Source organism: Rhea pennata, chromosome Z, assembly GCF_028389875.1.
Source record: "Rhea pennata isolate bPtePen1 chromosome Z, bPtePen1.pri, whole genome shotgun sequence".
NCBI classification, from domain to species: domain Eukaryota; kingdom Metazoa; phylum Chordata; class Aves; order Rheiformes; family Rheidae; genus Rhea; species Rhea pennata.
In genome coordinates, this window is record NC_084702.1 from 55,746,063 (window position 1) to 55,769,876 (window position 23,814).

At 39.9% G+C, this 23,814-nt stretch overlaps 2 protein-coding genes across 7 annotated transcripts in view; one reads left to right on the forward strand and one right to left on the reverse strand.

Annotated features, from left to right (window-relative positions):
- Positions 1-5,691: 5,691 nt before the first annotated feature.
- Positions 5,692-23,810, forward strand: HEXB (hexosaminidase subunit beta). The gene is made up of 14 exons (XM_062600608.1): positions 5,692-6,014; positions 6,210-6,361; positions 8,990-9,055; positions 9,832-9,878; positions 10,099-10,209; positions 12,687-12,788; positions 14,303-14,432; positions 16,154-16,334; positions 17,426-17,512; positions 18,054-18,126; positions 18,753-18,927; positions 19,908-19,998; positions 20,194-20,298; positions 22,364-23,810. Exons 1-14 carry the CDS (start codon positions 5,716-5,718, stop codon positions 22,425-22,427), a joined length of 1,683 nt encoding a protein of 560 aa, XP_062456592.1. The 5' UTR covers positions 5,692-5,715; the 3' UTR covers positions 22,428-23,810.
- The window catches only part of GFM2 (GTP dependent ribosome recycling factor mitochondrial 2), a 31,943-nt gene continuing 18,042 nt past the window's right edge, over positions 9,914-23,814 (reverse strand). For 2 of the 6 annotated variants that reach the window (XM_062600603.1, XM_062600606.1), the window contains 2 exons: positions 23,494-23,616; positions 9,914-10,735 (listed from right to left, as the gene is read on the reverse strand). In XM_062600603.1, coding sequence (XP_062456587.1) covers positions 10,691-10,735; positions 23,494-23,616 — 168 coding nt within the window. In that variant the 3' untranslated portion in view covers positions 9,914-10,690. Of the gene's footprint in view, positions 10,736-20,743; positions 20,979-22,735; positions 23,415-23,483; positions 23,617-23,814 lie in introns of those variants that run through there. The other 4 variants (XR_009961301.1, XR_009961302.1, XM_062600605.1 and 1 more) reach the window with 4 other exon arrangements.

The following is a 23,814-nucleotide window of genomic DNA, read 5'->3' on the forward strand; positions in this document are numbered from 1 at the left end:
CCTTGTACTATGAAATTATGATCCTACCTCACTCTGCCACAACACCTCATTGTAGGCAAGCACTTCAGCTGGCTGCCATTTCAGGACAGAGTAGCTATTGCAAATAAAGGTGCTATCCTTTGCAGACAAGCCCTAATAACTAACTCACGTAGTGGAACAGCTGAATGGCTTACAATCACTGAAAACACTTACTCAGAATTCAACAAATCAACTCAGTTTGAGTTAGTTTAGAAATTTAGCTTAACTTGGAAAAACATCAAATAAAATATCATCTGATTTCCAAATAATGGGAAAGTTATACTTCCTGCTAACTTTAATAATTTATTTCAAAAAATTAGTGAACAGGCCCTGAACATACCCTAAAACTGTCTTCAAGAGTCAAAGTGCAATTCTCAACATGTTGTCAATTCACATCCTTGTTTACCAGGCAGTGAATTCCCATATGTTGACCAGACCACAGTGGCTACAAAATATTACTCAGTGATAATAACAAGGAGGCAGAGCGGAAATACTGACTTACTTCTCGAGTAAGAAGGGGAGCAAACACCATATGGTAAATCCCTCTGCACACCTGGAAACACCAATAAGAGGAGACTAGTCACCTTGAAATGACTGCTACAGCCACAGCAGAACTGAAAGCACTGAGAGCCAGATCCAGTAACTTGCAAACACCTTTACTGCTTCCTCCTATAACAGGTATTTCTATCCAGCATTATTCTGCCATTATGGTTAGGAAGAGGAACCTATAAGATTCCTTAAAGTTGGAATCTCTTTCTTTTTTAACAAAAAATATGCATGTGTGGAAGGAATCTGTACAATTCTACTGTAGAAGTCAAGCCTAGCTACATTCATACCATTCATGTAAAGGTTTTATTATTATTATTATTATTTCAGCCACTGTTTCCCTTTTTGGGACTTCCCAGAAGAAAGAGCTATATTTTAACTCTAATACTTAATTTTAACTTTAGAGAATTCAAAAGTCATCTCTGATGGAAAAGGGTATGCAAATTCCTTAAATCAATATTGATTTTTCTTTGCAGTTTTTAAAATTTCCACAGAAACAAAGTAGTACTTCCAGCACCTTTTTAATAGATACATATAACCTGTAAAAATATGTAAGACTTTACAGGTGTAGATAAGAGCCTGTTTCCTGTTCTAAACAGGTTACAATCCAAGCAAAAATCAATAAAGAGACGCCTTTGAACAATAATCAAAATGTTACCTCTCAGAAGTACAACATGAAATAGATTAAGGATAAAGAGGTCCCAAGACAGCTTTCCACATCCTGCACTCTGAGCTGATACTGGAGCTAAGCAATCTTTGAGAAACATCCTGTTTCCCTAGACTACCCCACGAATTAGAGGCAAAGTTAGAAATACCTCACAGACACTTCAGCTACAACATTGGCTAATAGTAGTACTCTCTAGAAGCATAACCATCTCTATTGCCATTAAAGTTGGTCTTAGTTATCACTTAAACAGCTCCAATATATGTCTACCTATACATTTTAAAAAGAAAACAAACAAAACAGAAAAACTCCCTCCCAGTTAATTGTGCTATTTCTTTAACCAGCTATAATGAGTACCTAAAATAACATGCAGCTCTTACCTGAAATTTATTCCCATTGTCAAAGCCTCACTGTACAAATGATGTTGAAATGTTTCAGCTGAGGTGTTCTCTCCACCACTGTTCCCAACTGTTGTGGCCCCATTATTTCCACGAATAACAGCAAAGGTTTCCTTCTTTCTCAGACTCCCGTTTTAGCCATATTTATTCTCTCTACTGCATCTCCTCTTGCCTCTCTCCTTCACTACCAGTATCCATATATGGCTCCCCGAAAAAAAGCAAGTTAGAAACAACTACTGATTTCAGAGAAGACAAAAAAATATTCAAGAATTAAATCTAACTGTGTGTATTCTTCAGACTAACTTGCCATTTACATTTTTGATTAGTAACTTCCACTAAGGAAGCCCTTATCTCTCAGATCCCTGTCACAGACTAATAGGAAATAATTATACACTACATCAAATACCTTCCACTGATGTCCTGCCTTCCCCTAAGAACATAAGAAATAACTTGCTCCGCCCCTGCATGGATGTGTTACTATCACTGAGAGCAGGGTTTGTGATAGTGCTGCAGAGGAAGCACATGGGACATACTGTATGTGTTACAAGTTGTTTGGGGAGAGGGAAATGGAAGGAATCTTGCCGGGGAGACATGAGGACCCCAGGAGACAAGGCAACAAAAACATGCTGTCCAGCCAGGTAGTCTTCCATTTCCTTGCCTTAAATAATATGTATGGCTGTTTTCCCTGTACTCTTTTGAAGTTTTTTTGAAGGCTTTGTTTGGGGGACTAATTGATTTAAAGGATGATTATTCACATTGACAACTGATTCATGTCATGGACATCATACTTTCTGACTGCTTTGTTACCTGTCTTTAAGGAATGACACACACAGCTGTACGTGTTTGGGTCCATTTAATCTTTCAGCTCTTTCTCTGCCAACAAAGTGCAGAGGAAAAGCACAGGCACTCATCAACTTGTTACTGTCTAACCTCACACTCCATTTCATATCTCTGCAGTACTAATCCAGTTTCTTCACTGATGTTAAGTTTCTCCTTAATATATTCCCTGAATCCTCTAAATCCCTTTTAATAGCTTGTTGTCTTGAATTGCACTGCTGTCTTTTCATTCAACTCCTTGTGCATGTGCTTAAAATAACACCCGACAGCCCCAGCCCTGCAGTTTCTTCACAGCCACAGTTTGCTATGCTCAGTGGAAACCTCAGGAAAAATCAACAGGCCTCTGAAGAGGCAGTCAGCTGCCATACAACGTACTGGAAGACTACAGCCTGCAATCAAGTACTCTTCAGTTTTACACCTCTCTATTTCTTCTCTGTAAGTTTAAAACCAATCATTAGATGTAATATAAAACTAGAGTATATTACAGCACTTCATAGCATCTAATAATGCATAGGCAAACCCAGATTGCTTACAGTTATTCAAAACACTACAGGACTTTTTAGCCAGGTTTTCTCAGGAAATGAGGACAGCACATTCATGTCTGTCTACTCCACTGTTTCAGCCAATAACTTTTACACTCCAGTAGCCAATTTCAAGCAAAATTGCCAGAGAGGAAGCTGCCTCAGAAATATTAAGTTCCTACAAGCTTCATCAAAGTAGACAACTGAGTAAAACAAAGGCCATATTCATGGCCTGTTCATGGCCTGTAAACTTACACAAAGAAAGACTGCTTGCTATCTTTCTTAAATACCAGAAAATCCACCCAGAGAAGAAAAAAATGCAAAACTAGCTTCACTAGTTTTCTGTGCACTGAACAGCTTGTTTGAAGAGTGAGAATAATAAAGACATCTACCTAACTGCTATAAAACATCCTTGCTCTACTGAAGCTACAACCACAGAAAGCAGAACTAAAACCAAAAAACCCTCAGCACATCCAGACAAACCAAATCCTACCGCCTCTACCAACTTTCAGATACTCATCCTTACCCTCCACTTCCTGCACAGCTTACTTTTCTCTCAGTTGTGCCAAAAAAACATGTACAATAATCCAGACTTTCTAAATATACCTAAAAACATGAACAGAAGTGGGTGACATAACAGCTGAGCCAGCATAACTCAAGAGACAATGACATCAGGCACAGAAAAGGTGTAACAAGCAACCCAAAACCTCTGCCACTACCTGAATAGAAATGTATGGCCTTGAAAAAGCCAGAAAAGACAACACTGTCATCTCCATCTACACTGATCTCACTGCATGCTGGGAGGGGATTTAAAAATGTGACTGTGTGTTGTATGCATGCTCAGTGCTATATAATAATTGCTTTTTACTTACAATAGAGGAAGAGTAAATAACATTCTGCTAAGGATAAACCTCCATTAAACAGCTTAAGGATTCACATGCCGATGGCATGAACTGACAAGAGCAAACAACAAATCTGGGATGTTATGTGATTCATTTCCTTAAGCTGTAGTTTCAGTGTGTGTGTAGCAGTTTGGACTTACCTCCTCTTAAATGCCGATGGACCTCACTCTACAATTTTCCACTAAATGGATGAAGCTTCAGCATTTTCCAAGGGGAGCGTTCTTGACACATAGTAAGTAGAAAGATGTTCTTCTTCAGATTTGCAGTGACATAGCAAAAGAGGATGACGTACCCTGTAAGAATATTTTTTAAAATAACTAACAGCAAGATATCTGTGCTCTTGGAAATAAATGTAGCCTTCATTATGGAGAAGAGATTTTTTTGTTTATTTGCAGTGCTTTCAGGACTAAAATTCAAGACTACAGACAACCCTTCCTATATACAGCATAGCTGAGACAGTGGTGAATCCTTAGGTCCTCTGCAATAACAGCATGCAGGCATGAACTCTTCTCTTAGTTTAACTGGTGTAACTGGTGTATCAATCTAAGCAACAGTGATGAAACTTCAGTGTAATTCATTGACCGTTTAATTAGAGATGGCTCAAAGTCAGAATTGCCTTTCCATTGGAATTTCCAGCTTTCAAACATTTGGTTTTGCTTCTGAACACATCAATTTTCAAAAATTTACCTTGGGAAGTGACAAAATACCTAGTTTACATAAAATTTGTAACACTTAACTGCAAGTCAGACTTTTTGTTTATTCACATTAGTTTATAATACAATCTGCAGACACAGCCTTTTCAAGAGAAAAGAGAAAAATTCTGTTAAGACTGTTTTGTTCATACACATGACTCTGTATTTTCCTTTAAAAAGGAAGTTTTCAATGTCAAGACTTTTCTACATAAAAATTGATCAAAAGCAATTTCTGACCTAGCAATGTTCCACAAATACTTCTTTGATCAGTTTTACAAATAGGAGTCTGTGATATAAGCCACAACACTAGAGGCGGCAAACTCTTGCAAGGCAGCGCACCAAGCCGCAAGGAGCTAGTGGCCCACCCGCAGCATGCCTGACCTTCTCCACCGCCCGGGGTGCCCACTGGAGGACAGCCACCGCCACAGCAGTCACCCTGAGGGACCGTAGCTGGCTCCATGCCCACGGGCAATGCCACGGCATTGGGCCACCAGTTAGAAGGGCAGGAGGCAAAGGCCAAACGGCCGACGCACCGTGACTGATGGCTGCTGGCTCCTCCAGGAAGATGTACAAGCACGGGGCCAGTAGAGACGACACGGACCCCACAGGGCAGGAGGCAATAGCGGGGTCTAGCGCTGAGGGGCGCCCGGCCACTAACGAGAGGCCCTTGAAGGGCACTGACCGTTGAACGGCCTCAGACAGCCAGCAGGTGTCCGTTGGGCGGCCTCGCGCGCGGCGGTTGAGGAAGGACCTCGCGCGCGGCGGTTGAGGAGGGGCCCCTCGCGCGCGGCGGTTGAGGAGGGGCCCCTCGCGCGCGGCGGTTGAGGAGGGGCCCCGCGCGCGGCCGCTGGGCGGCGCCCCTCGCGCGCGGCGGTTGAGGAGGGGCCCCGCGCGCGGCCGCTGGGCGGCGCCCCTCGCGCGCGGCGGTTGAGGAAGGATCTCGCGCGCGGCGGTTGAGGAGGGGCCCCGCGCGCGGCCGTTGGGCGGCGCCCCTCGCGCGAGGCGGTTGAGGAGGGGCCCCGCGCGCGGCCCCGAGAGGAGCGAGCCGTGGCCCGCCCCCGCCAGTCCCGTGATGGCGCGGGCGGGGCGGGGCGGTCTCTGGGGCGGTGCCGCGCTGCCTGCCGCGGCCGTAGTGCTATGGGCAGAGCCATGGGGCTAGCGGGGCTCCTCGTGGGGTTGTGCCTCGTCTCCGCCGTGCTGGTGGGCACCAGCCTTCGCCATGGCGTCCCGCGGGGCGGGCCCGAGCCTGAGCTGGAGCTGGCCGAGTGGGACCCGGGCTCGGGCACCTTCCCCGAGGACTTGCTGTGGCCGCTGCCGCAGTCGCTCCGCGCATCCGCCCACCAGCTCCAGCTGGCCCCGGACCGCTTCCAGATAGTGCACGGGGCCGGCTCCTCGGCGGGGCCGGCCTGCGCCCTCCTGCAGGACGCCTTCCGCAGGTGAGGGCCGGCGGCCGCCCGGGCTGCCGCGCGGGGGCCGGGGCGAGGCTGCCGGTGGCGGCCCGCAGGGGGGGGCAGCCGGGGAGGGGGCAGTGGAGGGGGAGAGGTCGGCCTCTACCTTCGGAGTGCCCCGTGCGGCTGAGGCGGCGGGAGCAGTCAGCTGAGAGCGCCGCGGTGCCTGTGCTTCCCCGGCAGGTATTACGAGTACATGTTCGGGTACTCCCGGTGGCGACAGCGGGGTCGAAAAGGGCTCGCTGCCAGGCCGGAGTTAGCGCAGCTGCAGGTCGTGATCACGTCCCCGGAGCCCGGCTGCAACGGCTACCCGCAGCTAGCGTCCAGCGAGGCCTGTGAGTATTGTGCCAAGGGAGCTCGCAGCAGAAAACGTGATGGTTTATATTAGGTCTTTTCTTTTCTTTTTTTTTTTTTTTTTTTTTTTTTTTTTTTTTCCCCTCTCCTTGCCTCTTCCACGGTTCATATAGGCCTCTCATCATTAGTGCTTGTTTTCCAATCACATTTGTGATCAGCTATTTGTAAAGGACTGGGAAGTAACTGGCTCACTGGAGCTCTTGAAAACACAGCAGTGGCAACCTGAGGCAAATTCTTGCTTTTACAATGAATTTTTACTCACAGTGAATAATGGAGTTGGTTAGAAACACAGTCTATGACTTCCTCAGTTTAAATAGCATATACCTGCTGCTATCCTTTCTAATAACTATCATTAAATATCACAGGTATAATGCTATACTATATCTAATTATGGGTGATTGGATCTGTAAATAGTCAAATCATCCTTTCTTTCAGTGATGACTGTTGAATGAATCTGGCTTTGCTTGTTCATCCATTCTGTCTTGAAACAGCTACATTTGAAGTACTACACTGGCTTATGTACTTGGTATTTCTGTTTTTTTTTTCCAAGACAAACAAAGTGTTCACTGAAGTTCTTGTCATTCCTCTTGTAGTATTATAAATGTTTTCATTCTGTTAGTAGTTATGAGAGAGGAAAAAAAGGTTTAAAAACATGTTGATTATATAGAATATGTTCTGCTGGGCTTCTTTGGTTTCATGGCTAAAGTCTAGATTGGAGAAATACTCTTAAAATCAAGTCCTAATTACCAGAGAAGTCTCATTCATTAAATAAAAATGAGTGGGTGATTGTGTTTATTATGCCAGTAAGTTAACACAGAATGAGAAGTCAATTCATTTAATTCTTCTTGAGACAATCTTCTAGGTCTGTATTAGCTTAGGCAGTTGTGTTTGGTATCCAAGATATACATCCTTAGAAAAAGATCTTTTTAATCTTAAGTCATACTTCTAGCTGAACTTTGAACTGGTTTCTGAACTTCAGATTTTAACCGAAGCTAATTCCCTTCTGACAGAGAGTCTGTCAGATCATGTTTTTTTTTTTTTTTTTTTTTAGGTTGCATTCTTTGCAACAGTCAGAGTTCCTTCTGCTGTAGGAAAGCTATTTCCTATTACAAATAACACAGTGGTTTTTTTTTTTTTTTTTTTTTTTTTTTTTTTTTTTTTTTTTTAGTATAGTAAGCTGAGTTCTCCAGATTTCTGCAAGGTTTTAACTCTGTTTTTCATGGAATGGCTTGTTCAGGGAACAATTTTGAAACATGTAGTTACTATCACTTGCTGGATAGCAAGTTTGGTTCTGTATCTTAACAGAGACAGCATGGCTCAGTCACCAGTGATTCCACAGCAAGAATATTGGATACCTATGCAAAGTACACATTATCTGCCCTTCTACCTACTGGCTTCTTTGCCCCTTTGCGTAAAAGGTTCCATACAGCTATATAAAACTTGTTTTGCTGCATTCATTTAAGGTATGATATGTGTTCAGAAAAAACTGCTTGCTTTGAAGCAAATCCATGACCAGAACTACAATTTTGGACTAAAAGATCTGTAGAGATTAGGATCCTCTTCAAAGTTCTATGTTTCTTAACCAGAACTTCCAATATTCATAGAAAAGTCTGTTTAGATTAAAATGGAAGCTTGAAGATTTTTTTTTTTTTTTTTTTTTTTTTTTTTTTTTTTGTCCCTGACTTGTTTCCTCTGGTAGTTCAGTCAAACACTTATAATGTATCATTTATAACTAACTATTGTTTCTTACTGAGGTATACTCAACAAATTATCATGCAGGAATTTACCCCTTGCTATTTTCCCCCCCCCCCCTTTGTTTCAAATACATGACTCTGGTCAGTTTATTATTGCTTGAATGTTTAAATAGACTGTTTCTATCAGGAGATATTTTTAAACTGACATATTTAAAAGATACTTGTTTCTTTACTAAAACTTACTGAACCACTTAAAATGGAAAAACAGAATGACTTGAGCTGTGGGTTTTTTTTAGCACTTTGTGGTCAATGAAACTTCTTCAAACTTAAGGGGGATTATTACAGATCCCTTCAGATATCATTTACTTTTATTCCTCCTTTACCATATTGCCCTGCTAAACATACTCACCAGATAGTTTTGAGGGTTTTTTACCTTCTGTAATTAGACCTTTATAATAAGCACCAAATAATATTACTTGACAAGCTATATTTCTAAAAAATATGTAAGCACAAAGTATATAAAAGGAGGGTAAAAGGACAAGTAAACTTTTGTGGTTAGGTCTGGCTTAGTTACCCAGTCCTCATTGCCTATGTATGAAATGCAAAAATAACATTTGATATGCTTTAAATCATATGGGCTAAACTAGGCTGGAATTTTGGCCCATGTGTGATATTTACCACTGACATTATTAACCACTATATTTGCTTTATCATTTTATTGATTACTTCGACTCTCAGCCTAGTAGGTCACAGTATTTCAGGACCACATAAGCAAATTAAAAATAGCTGCACAGTATTACTATTAAAAACAGTGTTGGTTAGAACTGAAAAATACTACAAGGTAAGGGAGAATCTGGACTTGAAGAGTCTCTTAATCTGTGTTTTTGAATGATAGCTTTTTCTTCTTTTCTTTAGATCATTTAACCGTAACTGATCCTGTGGCCGTGTTGAAAGCAGATGAGGTATGGGGGGCTTTAAGAGGTAAGATGATTCTTTTCATATAGAGCTATTTGTTCTAGCCATATGCAAACTCTGTGATAGGCTAAGAACGAGCTGATTCCTGGGCCTTGCTCTCATTCAGTCCTTCATGAGAAGGAAACTTGAGCAGGTGGACTGAACAGTGCCAAGATGTGCACTGGCCACGCTCTCAGTCCGGCTGCTCAGCAGCCCAGATCCAGTGACACACCGTAAGTGCACTATTGCTGCACCTGAAATATCCAGCTCCTGTCTGGATAGCCAACCTTGATGCTAAAAAAAAACCCTCTGATCTGCAGTGTAGACAAATTCTTCTCTGCCTGCACCTAAACCTGAATGTACTGAACACGTTACCAAAAAGACTATAACGAAGTTTGTCTGCTGTTCTTTTTGAAAGACAAATGTTATCTAAACTAGTTATTTTTTCATGCTAAATTAGAAGCTTCACCAGTTCCAGAAATTACAGGAATATATATGCATGACAACATTAGACATGCATTACCTTCCATTCTATTCTAGGGTTTATTTGGCACACTGGAGCAGTGGTGATAATATTTAGTACTCTTTCTACATTATTTAATAGAGTTCTTTCTCACAGTACTTCAATAAGTGTGGTCTTTGAGCAACTAAGGAAATTGTGGTGAAGAGAAAGAAACTTAAGTACAAAGCATTCTTTCTAGCTATGTGAATGCCCATAAATAGTTATGGTCCTGTTTTTAAATTGAAGTTTTAAGGACAAGTACTGGATTGTGCTCCAAGTCCGTTTCTTGGATTTTTTTCAGGTTTGGAAACCTTCAGCCAGTTGGTTCATGAAGATGATTATGGAAGTGTGAGTATAGCTATTAACTAAAAACACAGACCTGATCGCAATCAGCCACATTCTTTATTAGGTGTTCTTCTAGAAGCAGTAGATTTTCTGCTAGATTCATTGACTGCTCTTCCAGAAAATGTTTTTAGAATACTGTTAACACAGTGAAATGTAAATGTATTTCCCGTTCATAATGATGAACGTACAATGGGAATTCTAATTTTCAGTCTCACTCCCATAGTTTCTTGTCAATGCATCCGAGATCCACGACTTCCCAAGATTTGCTCATAGAGGAATTTTGCTTGATACGTCAAGGCATTATTTACCTGTGAAATCTATTCTTACAAACCTGGTAAGTGGATGATTTTGTATTGCTAATAGTGAAGACTTTTAGCTGTTGAATTTTTCCAAACTGAAGTCTCAATAATAGATGCTGATATGAAAGGAAAACTTGCTTCCTCTGGCTGACCTCTAAAAGGACAGAGTAAATTTTGCTGAATGGAGGTCAGCCTGCACTGGAGAGGAATGAAGATCCTGAGTGGGCAGATTCAGTCATTAGTAAATCTGTGAAGGAGACTGGGATTTATGGCACCTTGAATTTTCAGCATTTTCTGTTAGCTAGTCCAGCTCATGCATTTCTTGGAAGCACATTCTGAGACAAATAACTGTCACTGCGCAATACTGGGGAGCCCCTACAAGTCCTAGACTAAGTTCCTATAATCACAGGAAAACTCCAGTCATTTCTATACCAGGCTTTGGTGTTCCTCTCTTATGTAGCTTAGGTTGCTAAGAACAATTCAGTAACAAAGTAGAGAGTGGAGATTCCAACCTGTTCATTGGAAGTTACTGATTTCTTTCAGGTCCTTGCTGCTAGGCCCCTGGAAAAAAGAAAGAAAGAAAGAAAAATAAAAAAAGAGAAAGCCTGTTTCCCCCAGCTTAAGAGCTTACTTAGAGCACACCTTGAACTGAATGGAAGACAATGAATTTGATTATAACACCCGGAACTGTGTTTTGGGTTGTTTTGTTCTGTTTTTTCCATGCCCTTTTCCCTGTTAAAACCCTGGTAACAGGGCTTCTTTAGTGGGATGAAATAGAGGAGCCTTTTCGGGGCAGGGGGATTGGACACATGCAATTTCCTGTCGTGTGTTTCTGCTGCTTTTCCAGGAGAAACCATGTTTTTAGATATTTCCATGTTTCAGGACTCAGAGCAGACTTGAGATGAACATGGAGGGAGAATAGTTAAAACCACCTTTATTTTTGAGGTCATTCTTGAACTGTGTGCTTAGAGCTATGTTGGGGCTTTCACCTCTGTGGGTATTTGACCACTTGTATTTACCTTTAGAATCAGTCCTTGCTCAGCAAGTAGTATTTGTGCAAGCACAACTGAGAATGCTCCAACAGCTCAAGTAGCTCCTGTGTCAATATTTGCTTCTTTTAGAAAAGAGCAGACATCTGTCCAAGGCTAACTTGACTTTTGAGACTTGTGTTCCTAACCATTTTTGTATATCTGTAACTGTTGATTGTCTAGATTTTTTTTTTCCTTAAATTATTTCTGTGGCTCTGATATTTCCCCAGAGCTGTTTTATGCCCTTTTGCTGGTTTAAGAACAAGTGTACTTCTCCTACCTTTGTGTCTGCTTAAATCCTAACCTAATAAAGAGCGGCAGTAATTCCTTCACTGACATGTGGTAATTAGATGCTTGAAGTAGCAGTTTAAGTACATTTCCTGTTTGTGTCTCACTGCTGTACTGTAGCTCCAGTAAGGGCAGGCACTGTCTGGGGTAGCGGCACAGAAAACAAGGTCAGGAGGTATTATTTTCCATATGGAAAGATAGTATTTGCTAAAGCACATGTAGATAAGTGGTAATTAATACTGCTTGTCATCTAGCTAAGCAGATGAGACAATTTTGGAGAATGGATAAAGTATAAATCTTCCTTTGAATTAAGGAAAAGTTACATAAAGAGATTTTGTTACTTCTTTAAAAACAGCTCAAAGAAAAGAGGAAAAAAATATGTGGCAAGCAATTGGTAACTATGTAGATAACTTAGGATGTAGAGAACACTCCCTCCCTCCATTCTCACCACAGACCACGCCTACTGACTCTGACTTTTTTTTTTTAACAACCTTGTATAACTTAGGATACATAATTAACTGCCCAGTTTGAGTCATGATTCTGTAATAAATGTTAACACATTTATCTTGATTTTGTATAATGGACAAAGGGGAAGTATTGACACTGTATTAACTCAAAATAAAAGAGGAACACCCTTCTGGGGGAGGGGAGAGGAGGGAAGGGAAGTGCATAATTTATTTTCTATACATTTGAAATGAATTCTGGGAGAAGTTACTAACTGTAGGGATGTACCAACTGGTGGGAATCTCTCTCGTGCTGTTTAGTTTTGAAGTCTAAAGTATTTAGACAGAAAAGCCATAAGCAGTGAAACAGCTGATAGCACATAGAGAATTACTCAGACATGTTGTTGAAGTGGAAGAAGATTCATCAAAACTTACAACAGTTTGCCATTAGCCACTAGTTTAGCATGATCAGATCTGCTTGTTGATAGAAGCGGAGCAAATAGACAGCTGAGGAAAAAAACTAATATAAACAGGTTGGTGCATTTTGGTGTAAACTTTAAGGATTGAATGAAGGATGGTACACAAGTTTTGTGGGTTTTTTTGCTTTTTTAAGTTGCTGCTTTAGGCCTGCAGGATGTTACAGTGGAATAGTGGAAATCTTCAGCTAGTACTAGGACAAGAACACCTTTTTTTGCACGGTTTCTCTATGGGAGTGAAGTGCTTAACTAGACTGTGTTTCATTGTGTATTACAGGATGCAATGGCTTTTAATAAATTCAATGTTCTCCACTGGCATATAGTAGATGATCAGTCATTCCCTTACCAGAGTATTTATTTCCCTGAGTTGAGTAACCAGGTGAGTAAATATCATTGTAACAGGGTGGGAGGGCAGAACTCTGGCATGTATTTCATTGGAAAAAAAAAAAAAAGAAAAAAAAAAAGAAAAAAAAAAAAAGAAGACATGAGAGCACTATAAATGGTGGAATAAACCTGCCTTGGTTGATTGTGAAACAGTACTGAAGACCAGTAAGTACCAGCAAATTCATACTTAATATCCTGCTGGAGGGTCTGCTTGGACCATATTTGGATGCACGGTAAATGACCTTGCTGACTCTACAATTCAAATGTGATAGTGATCCTCAGTGTTTGCAGGCCTTCAAGCAGTAATGCTGTGCAAATAGCTTTTTGTGGTAAACACTAGTTTTTTGTTTTGTTTTTTTAACACTTGCATTTATTGTGGTGGCAGGAAATCTAAGAGAATTTCTCATTGGCTGTAGGTTTAGAACTACTGCAGTACTATTTTTGCTCTTTCTGAGATCTAGTTAATTTTACAATGTACACTTCTGTAAGAGGTCCAAACATAAGATGATGTTTCCTAAAACAATTGCAGTGTAATGTACCTCTTTTCTTGATTCACAACAGATCTTTCTAATTAATTAAAACTATCATGAGATTCTTGGTCAATCACAGTACAATAGTAGCCAAATCAAAGCGCTAATAATTAAGCAGATTGAGCCTATGCACAAGACTTACAATTCTATTTTAAAGTACTTTTTAGAATTTGACCTTCATATGAAAAATATATAGGCAGCACTTAAAGCAGATGTCATGAAGAATTTAAAAATCAAAGATTGTGGATGGCAGATGATGCAATCAGACTAGTTTTCTTAGTAATGGCTGTAGAGAGGAGAGGGAGATGTCCTCTGCAAGAGTAACCTTCTTTTAGAAAGCTTCTTGTTTGCTTGCTTTTTTAGTAACTCAGCTGTGGAAACAGTTTCCAGACAAATGTTATTAATCATGAGGTGTTTGGATGCTTTTCTTCTGCAATTTTGGTCTTTAGTGAGCATCTGTTCCACCAAACTGTGGATCATTTGTCATGGTTTTGTTTGCAGTGTGGGAGTGGAATAATGCTCAAATTCGGCACCACAATACAAACGTGCCCTGATGCCAAATTAGGTGATGTATCAAAACTGACAAGCAGAGATGTCATATGAAGAAGCCATTTTTTTCCTGACTTAGCTGAGTTTTTTGACTAGTCTTGTATGTCATGTAGCAACAAGGGTCCTCTGATTCAGAATTACTGATGCAAAGGTGGAGTGGAAAACTAGCCTGTTTGCTTTTGTAAATGATTGAGAGCCAGACATAACGAAGAAAGAAAGATCTCCTCAGATTTATCTTAGTGTGAAAAGGTGGTTCTTTTTTTCACTAGTCAACCAAAAAGTTTTATCAGTGTAGTTGTACATGTCATAAGTCAGAAAAGGTCAATTTGTAAAATCGCTCTCTCATCTATATTATAACACTTTAATCCCAATTCTGTGAGCTGCTGGTATAACATCTTGTAAATTGTCTCTAAATGTGAACACTTCACAGGGAGCTTATTCCTATAACCACATCTATACTCCTACTGATGTCCATCTGGTGATTGAGTATGCCCGGTTAAGAGGCATTAGAGTTATCCCAGAGTTTGATACTCCAGGACACACGCAGTCTTGGGGACAAGGTATGTCCAAGAAAGCATTAATAGTTAAAAGATTGTGATTTAAGTAAGATACAGCATAATATTGCTATATAAAAGCAACTGGATTTGTTAAAAGCTCCTTGAAAGTGATATAAAAGGCTCTTGCTAAGCAGTAAGCAAGGGGAGGAATCAGTGATGGTCATGACCTTTACATGTTGGAAGAACTGAAGTGAATGGAGGAAACTGAAACTGAGCAGTTGTTTCCTTTGCAGGATGTGTGTGCAAAGGCAGTCTTCTGGTAGTCTTCTGTCTGCCTTAGACTACATGTATCATTATCACACCATCCAGTCCTCTTGAATTTAGAGTAATAAGGCAATAGCTAGAAGTAGTGACTGTTCTTTCCAGAGCAGAGATTTCTCCTTTGGGAAGGTTATTATTGGGGGGGGGGGGGGGGGTAAAGGGAAGCAGCACTTGTAAAAAACCACCAATTTTAGGATTCATAAAGTCAAGGACCGGGGATCCCTTTGCCTTAACTCAGAAGGGAAAGAGATGTACAGACTGTTATTTCACTGAAGTTAAAATGATGTTGTTAGCTAAACTGGAATTGGTAAAGATTTTCTGGTGCCTGGTAGCTTTAGCCACAGGATAAGTCTTGCACTCAGCTGGTGGGAATGTAGCTATAAAATGGTAGAAGATGCTTCAGGTTCCTTCTCACTAATTTTAAATGAGGAGGAAAGGAACAATACAAAAGCTATATTTGCTAAATACTCCTCTTGAATCCTTCATCTGATGTAGTCTCTACTCTCATAAGGCATTAACAAAATCCACTGCCTTGCCCAGTGACATGTGGATGACTGACCTACATTCAGATTTAGTGCTCTAAGCAAGATCTAGTGCTCTAGCCTAAAATCTGCTGTTCCTGATCGCTTCTTATATGATAGCTTTTTGTACATGATGCACTGCAGCCAGTCCTGGGTTTGCCTATGACGTGGGAGCTCTAGCTATGCTTTGCCTGTATTCAAATTCAAGATGCTGGAGAGAGGCCTGATGACAAGAGTGGAGGGTGGGTGAGAGAACAAATGTCCCACTAGGACACTGTTTTGGGGAGTGTGCTTGGAGCAGGGACCACAGAGAGTGGGTCTGGCTATGGGAAGCTGCTGCTGCTGTAATCACATTTTACCAAGTAAATAGAACTTGGGAATCGCTAGTCTACACTTAAACCTTTTCCTATTTTGTTATTCTGTCTCATGTTGCTTCAGATAACCTGGCTCAAAAACTAATGGTTTTGATTTTTGTCCAGCCTTCCTTTCTTGTGCAGAGATAATTTCCTAGTAGACAGGGGTAGGGCAGCTACCTTGAGCCAAATACTTTTTCAGCACATAAGTAGGCAGGAAGTAAGGTAATAAAAAGAAAAGATAATGAGCCTGTGCTCAGGAGGCCTATTTGGCTTACTTCCTACATCTGTTAAAGCTTTGCCATTCAAGTAGTCACCCAGGAGTTGTTTTTCAGGTACTGCCATGTTTCATAAATTAGTGTTTTAAAATCAGAAATCTAAAAGCCGGAGTCCTAATTTCTGTTTAGAGGGGTACATTCAGCCTTGGGCAAGTTGGGTTTTTTTCCACCTTGCCTCTATTTCATTTTACCTAGAATAAATGAACACTTAAGTGATGAATATTAACCATTGTAATATGAGCAACTGTTTTCCTGGTAGCAAAGTTAGCACAACACAGAACTGAATATCCTATATTAATTGTTTCTGTTAGGTCAAAAAGATCTCCTCACCCCTTGTTACAGTGGAACGCAGCCAAGTGGGGCCTTTGGACCTGTAAATCCCATTTTGAATATGACTTATGACTTCATGACTAAATTCTTCAAAGAAATCAGCAGTGTATTTCCTGATGACTACATTCACCTCGGAGGAGATGAAGTGAGCTTCGCTTGTTGGTATGGTGACAGTTCAAAGAATAAATGTCTAGTGCCTCTTTAAACTTGCCTAAATCTAGCAATTATGGCACTCAGTTGGGTGAGACAGTTTTCCCTGCTTAGCCCAAAGATCTTTTCCACTCCCACTTCTATAACAATTTATTAGCATAGCATCTGTGACTCTCAACAAGCAAGTATTGTAGGAGTTAGTTATTCTGCAGAATTTCATTTTGATGAGTAGTTTCACAAACATTTAGGTAATCTAAAGTGCTTATGTATGAAAACTAATCTGGCAGGAAAAAAGAATCAGCGTGGAAGAAAAGTACTGTCTAAGATAATTACTATTTTAAATACAGTGGGATAAATGAAAAGCAATCCTTTCCATAGAGTTCTGACTTCCAGAAAATCTACTAACATTAAGAATTACAGTACTGACTCTTGTGTGCTTGTATTAAAAGCAATGGCATCTATTAATACAGTTCTTCAAGTGGTTGTGGATGTTGAATATTTTGGAATTTCTCTGCTGGAGTAACTAATGATACAGAACTTTGATCTGATCTAATAAGATGAATATTTAATTTGATCTAGTTAGTATTTGTACAGTCTTCTGAAATATCAGATCTGAACACTCGGAACTTAAATTTTTAAAAACAAAGATAAATTCTGACAAATGCGTTATCACAAAGTGTTGGTTTGCTTTTGGGACATTTTCCCAAGCTTAAGCCTTGATGTCAGTGCGACAAAGCTCCTGGTATTATGGCTGCTCAGTTTCCAGGCCTGCAGGCAGTCTTCCCCCTAAATTGCAGAGGAGCTAGGAACCTCTAAGCTTGAGGCAGCCTGCCAGAAACTGCTTCAAAACAGGGACTCCTAACAGCTTTCCCAGAAAACCAGGACTCCTGGATTTGCTTCAGATCAGGATGAAACACCAAATAAGTAAATCATGTATCCTGCTGTCTTTGCTCTGTTATGCATTCCAGGTGGGGGCAAGCCTAAGGCATCAGCTAGTGTTTTGCAGTCAGCAGCCCCTTGCTGCACAGGTGAAACTGGCTGGAAAGTCTGTTTTAAAACAAGAAGTGTGGTTCTTTTTGACTTGGTTTATTATTATTATTAAGGAAATCTAACCCTGAAGTAAGAGAGTTCATGAAGAAGCAAGGATTTGGCATTGACTATGCTAAACTGGAATCTTACTACATTCAGAAGTAAGTTGCAAGTTTTTCTTTGTGCCTAGCTTTTTTGTTGGTGTTCAGATACTGAAACTGTTTTAGGTTAGGCTGCTTTGGTTTCATAAATTCTCATGCTCACTTTTTCCTCTTTATATACTGAATGTAAAGTTCTTTAAACTGTGGGACAGAATCAAATGTTGACCAGTTCTAAGCACGCTCTGGCATTTCTTAAACCAAGTACCTCCTCTAATGTCAGTTCATGGAGTGGAGGAAAAAAAGGTCCAAGGTTTTAATAGCCATATATTTTTCTCCTCATTCTTAAATAACACAGATTTTGCTGCCTTTAGGAGTTGATGGCTTAAATTCTGAACCTCAGTTTTTGTTACTGTACTGGCATGGGAGAAGTCCTCTTCTAGGCAGAGCACTGAGGAACAGAAACATAAAACCCTGGCTTCTTTTGGTCCAGTAAACAGCACTGGGGAGGGCCTAGTGTGTTTTAGGGTGGAAACAGGCCATTTCATGTGTATGCACTGAACTCATGGAAATTCACAAACATGATCTGATTTCTAAATTCTAGGATTTTGGATGTTGTTTCTTCCTATAACAAGGGATATATGGTCTGGCAAGAAGTGTTTGATAATAAAGCACAGGTAAGATGGGGAAAGAAATAAGATACTCTTCCTTTACAGCACAGTATTGTGGGAGGCTTCCAAAATACACTATTAAGTATCTTAAGAACTAAAGCATATCTGATGGCTTTAGCAGAACAATACAAGCCTTCCCAAGGGTGGGGCCTAACTTGAAACCACCATCTATCAAACATGATAAAATAGGTGGAACGAGAACTTCAGGGTTGAAGTGGTTTATAAAGGTGAAAACAGACACTATAACATACTTCAGAACATTGAAGTAGAGTAGGGAAGTTTCTATGGATTTCTGCATTTTAAAATTTCTCACATTATTCTGCAGCTGGACCAGTAATACCATGTGCTTGAAGTCTGAGCTATTCACAGATCACTGTGTATATATAAGAACCCTGTCTAGGCATTAACTGTCTCTAATATGATCTGGGCTTCACTCTAGTATGAACTCCGTTTAAAACCAAGAAATTGGTAACTAGCTTGAGACCGTTTCTGGAAGAAACAACTGCCAAAGGAGGCTTCTGAAGTGCTCATCTTTAGAAGTACACCTCTCAGTTTTGAAATTCATCATTCTTTTACCTAGTAATAGCAAATCCATCTTATCTTTCATGTTAATTTTCTGTCCCCTTCTCTAGCTAAAACCGGACACTGTCGTTGAAGTCTGGATGGGAAACAACTACGTTCAAGAACTAAGCAGTGTCACAGGAGCAGGCTTCACTGCTATCCTTGCAGCTCCCTGGTACTTAGACTACATTAGTTATGGGCAGGACTGGAAGAAATACTACACTGCTGAACCACTTAACTTCCCTGGTTTGTTAATTAATTTTTATGTGCCTGTTGTGTGCATTAAAAAGTCTTTGGTTCATAATAAGGTGTAAATGGAAAAGATAATTTTATTTAGAGATGTCATGCTATAAGTATGAACAGAGGGACTGTATGTAAAGGACAAAGGACTTTAATGCCCCATAGAAGTGTGAAAATTTGCAACTTTCCACTTGTCAAAAGAAAGTGTTACATGCCTTTCTTGAGCATCAGCACAAGTGCTTGTTTGTGAGATAAGATGCTGGACTGGGTGGTCAGGTACCTTATGCATTAGGGATACGGATGTGCAAAATGGCTGTTGGTAGACAGTATACCAAAATGCTTATATTGATTTTTTTTTTTTTTTTTTTTTTTTTTTGAGTAAGCTTAGTTCATATTAGAAATTAGCTCTGGGGTGGGGAGGGGATTTTGGTCCTACCTATTCCCAGCTGGAGGAGATGCAAGTTGCTTTTGTTTTGTTTGACTCAGTAATTCAAGGAATAAATTTCTACCTACAGGAAAATCCAGGTTTTCTGGCTAAAACTGATACAAACATATCTCCTGCTTTTCTTAGCTTTCATTTTATATAAGATATCTCTCTATGCTGGTTAGGTAGAACAGCTGAATTCCATAGCTTTTTCAAGGAATGCTCAATGTGTAATAAAATGAACAGTTACAACCAGGGTTGAAATCTCCAATCAAAAATGTTTAAAGGCTGAGGCATGTTTTTGAAGGATAAAGATAAGAATTCTTTCTGCCAGACAAAGGAAAAGTTTGAAGAAAGCTTGGATTCTCTGGGCAAATAGTCTGATAATTCCCACATCCAGTAACAAGACTACCCAAACATTAAGTTAGTGCTCAGGATAAGTATTTTTTGATAAAGTAAACATCAACAAAACAACAATACTTCTAAGTAAGTACTCAAAAAATGAGTACATATATCCATCTTCTGGGCAAATAACAATTCTAATTTTCTGCCTTGAATACAGGATCTGAAAAGCAAAAAAAGCTTGTAATAGGTGGAGAAGCCTGCCTGTGGGGGGAATTTGTGGATGCCACCAACCTCACACCAAGATTATGGTATGAACTTCCCTATCTTTAGATACTTAAAGTTAGATACAGTGAGCACAAATTAATTCAACAGCACTTTGTTAGTAGTACTATTTTTCTGATGCTGATAATAAGCCACTATAAAAATAAGATTCGGTATGAAAGACCTTAATCAATTCTTGGTAACAGCATTTACATACTCTAAAACTCAGTATGCTTTTACAGGCCTCGTGCAAGTGCTGTAGGGGAAAGACTCTGGAGCAGCAGGAATGTGACTGATTTAAAGGATGCTTATAAAAGGCTATCTAGTCATCGATGCCGTATGCTCAGGTAAGATTAATAGTGCTAGTAAAGCTTGATGCTCGTGCCTTAGAACCACTGGAATTCAAGTACAAGCTTAAATTGCTGACCCAAAGGTGAAGGGAAGAGAACTAACAGCCTAATCTGACAGCATAAATATCACCCTGTGTTGTCTTCATATCCTCAAAGGAAGAAGAACAGATGCATTAATACAGGGGTTCCAAACATTTTTGCAGCTGTCTAACACTCCTAGAACCTGTTAACCCTCTTCAGTGAAGTATTAAAACTTTTCTCTGTCCTTCTTTCCTCTAAAGGAAAACCTAACATCTTGATTGACGTCTTTCAAACAATAAAGGGTGCAAAATGGTTTGTGGAAGGAGTGCACAGACAGAAAAAGCAAGTTGCATTTGTTCTATTAAATTATTAAAATTAATACTAGAGAGCTGCAGCAGGCAATCAAATGCAGCTTCTTGCATGACAGGTGAGCTTGAGCAAGCGATTCTTTCACATTCAAGTGTTCACTGGCAGTGCCCTCTGGGATTAGGGTTTTATAATGAACTAAGCCATCAAGGAGAGGTAGCTGCTATTCCTGGACCTGGGCTAGCCACTGCTGCCTTAATGATGCCACCTTCTCTGCCTTGACAGTGGCACTTGTGCTTCTGTTACTGTACAGACAGCTGATCCAGGTGACTGCAGTTGACCAGGTAGTGCTAGCAAGAGAGAGAAGGAGAGCAGGGACAGAGTAATGACTACTCCTGTATAATACTGTCACTTTTTTTTTTTTTTTGTTTTTAATGAAGTATTTCAGGTGCTTATACAATGCCCTAGAGCTGCTTTGCTGGCAAACCCATATGGAACAAGTCTTGTTATGACATGCGTGTTCCTTAAAAGCATTCCCTTTATGTAGGCTTTGAACCAGAAAAAAAACACTAAAGAAAGAAACCATTTTCTGTCCATAGATTAAATGCTCATTCTTTGGATCTGCAGTTGTGTTACCTTTTATATAGACAGACCTTCCATGAGACCAACAGACTTCGCTTTGCTTGAATTCCAAAGAGCTGATTTAACAAATAGTCTATTGGTAAGGTCTTAGTCAAGCCCACACTCTGTGTCCTCACTAGTTTTCATATGTAATATTTGTATTTACATTTACTATACATACAAAGCCTATGGCAGTCCTTGCAGGCCGAGAAGCCTTTTCAAGTATGACAGTTTTTGGTTGCGCTACATAACTGGGCACCAGGGTGGATGAACGGGCAGGTCAGAACACTGTAATGGCTAGATCGTATCACTGCAAGATCTTCCTATCCAAGATCAAGGTTATGCTAGTGACACAGTACTATAAAAGCAGTAGCTGCCAAACTCAGCTTCCTGTAGTGGGATACAGCAGGCTGAATTGCAGACAAATGTTGACTGGAGAATGGAAAAGAGCAGATGATAGGCATATATTCCACAGACCTAGACAACAAACTTTTCTTTTACCAGTGAATAACAGTAAGTAAGTCTTGCCTAGGACCAAGCAATAGTTCACCTAAGCTAATTCCGTTTCCAAGTTCTTCTATTGCAGCTCGTAAGACCAATTTAAACAACACCAATATTTATTACCCTGTATACCACTGTAGCAATAGGATCTAGCTCTTAAATACTCGAGCAGAATTTGAGTACAACAGGTTTCAGTCTGAAACATCTTCTATACTATCTTACTGAACCGGAATAAATTATTACAAAAGCTTTGTGAAATACATTTGAAAGCTAAAGCCAGGCTCCAGCATTGCAACTATTTCCTGTGCATCCTGCTACCATAAGAAGCTAAGGCAATTTTTTTTTCTCTTGAAAAGCCACATAAAAACAAAATAATTTACCTTTTAGTGTACCTGGCAAAAGTTTGGTTAATAAACTGGATGAAACCAGCCTCAGACTATGGCAAACTTTCTTCCTTACCTAAACAAGCCATTTGTTACTTTTTGGCAGTAGCTTTGTTTGCAGAAAGCAGATTAAATTAATTACCACTATCTCTCATCTTGCCTACCAAGCCAGCCAGTTGTCTGATTATACCATAAACTGATTATACCACATGCATTAAAATTTTAAACAGGCGTGGGATAGCAGCTGAACCTGTGTTTGTTGGATACTGTGCTCATGAAGCAAGAGGGCGGTAACTGCTACAAGGACATCTACTAAACAACCTGAAGTGCCTCTGAGGTGGGACTGTGTGTATATGTGGTTTGCTTTTTAAACAAATTTAAAACTTTCAATTTTAAAATAAAGTTATGTTAATTTGTCAAACTGCTCTTGGGGTAAAAATTGTGGGCTTTTTTTTAAGCCTCAGATGATGAGACTAATTGTATGTTAAGCTTTCATTAGAAGTAGAGATTATTCACTGTGAACTCGCTACCATACAGTCAGTTACCATTCCACTTTCCTTGCATATTAGATACATTGGAGGAAAAATAAAGGAAAGATACTGTTTGAAGATAAAGAGCAAACTACCTTTATTTTAAATTGTTTTATCATTTGCTGCTTTTCTAAATAAGTATACAACAGTAAATTACAGATGAATTATGAATTGCAACATACAGCACATCAGAACTGTACCATTACACCTTAGCCTTTTGACCTAATTGATTTAAAGGTCAAAAAAAAATCTACACACAAAAACCCCAAAATGCTCCAAGCCGGTAGACAGGGGTTACTGGTTTGGGAGAATTCTGTATTTCTTAATGGTTTTTGAACAGATCTTAATTAATTTGCAGAAGCATCCACTCCACTTATTTGCTAAAGCAAACTCGGGTAAATGTTACTGTGCATTTTCCTAAACGTCTAAAAAAGTATTTCAAGCTGTCTTCTAACAATGTGGGAATACCTACAGTTTAAGATATAACCATATCCTTAACCATATTCTCATATTCTGCTGAAAACAAAAGTCCAGATTGATACCTGTAAGATCTGAACTGTGAAGGCAGCAAATTGTGGTTGCATCTCTGGTTCAATTGCTTTGCATTAGATGGCAGTGTCTGACCCAGTTCACTCATCTTCTCTTTTGTCTTGGAAAGTCAAAAACACAGTCTGCTCGTGCAGCTGAGAATCTCTCACTTACCATAATTAGGGAGTCACAGAAGAACATAGTGGTGCATCTAACCAGTCTTCTGAAAATATTTAATAGGGAGGATAGAACATACATGACATTTTCATTGTACAGAGTAAAGTGATCATACCAACTCATACCAGCTCCTTCTTCCTCTGAAGAAGTGTGCTTTGCTCGTGACTGTTCAGGGCTTGATAACTGGCTAGTTCCAAAGTGAAGGTTGCGGAGCCAGATGTTAGAGAACGCAGAACTGTTGAGTAACCCTGGACAAAATACAGAACATGTATAAAGATATTTATTATTGTCAGTCAATTTAGGATACAGGGAAGATTTATTAGCACAGAAAGCTGTTTAGGGCTAAGAGGGGTAAGTGTACTGCTACATTCCAGAAAGTTTTTTTTTTTTTAATGTATTGAAAGTGCAGTAACATCCACCAATAAAGGAATGTATGAATGAATGAA

Bases quoted from the DNA above. Each gene is read 5' to 3' on its own strand.
- HEXB (XM_062600608.1), top strand. From the start codon at position 5,716: ATGGGCAGAGCCATGGGGCTAGCGGGGCTCCTCGTGGGGTTGTGCCTC. The intron at 10,210-12,686 runs GTAAGTGGATGA...TGTGTATTACAG, and splicing joins AATCTATTCTTACAAACCTG to GATGCAATGGCTTTTAATAA. The intron at 17,513-18,053 runs GTAAGTTGCAAG...TCTAAATTCTAG, and splicing joins GAATCTTACTACATTCAGAA to GATTTTGGATGTTGTTTCTT.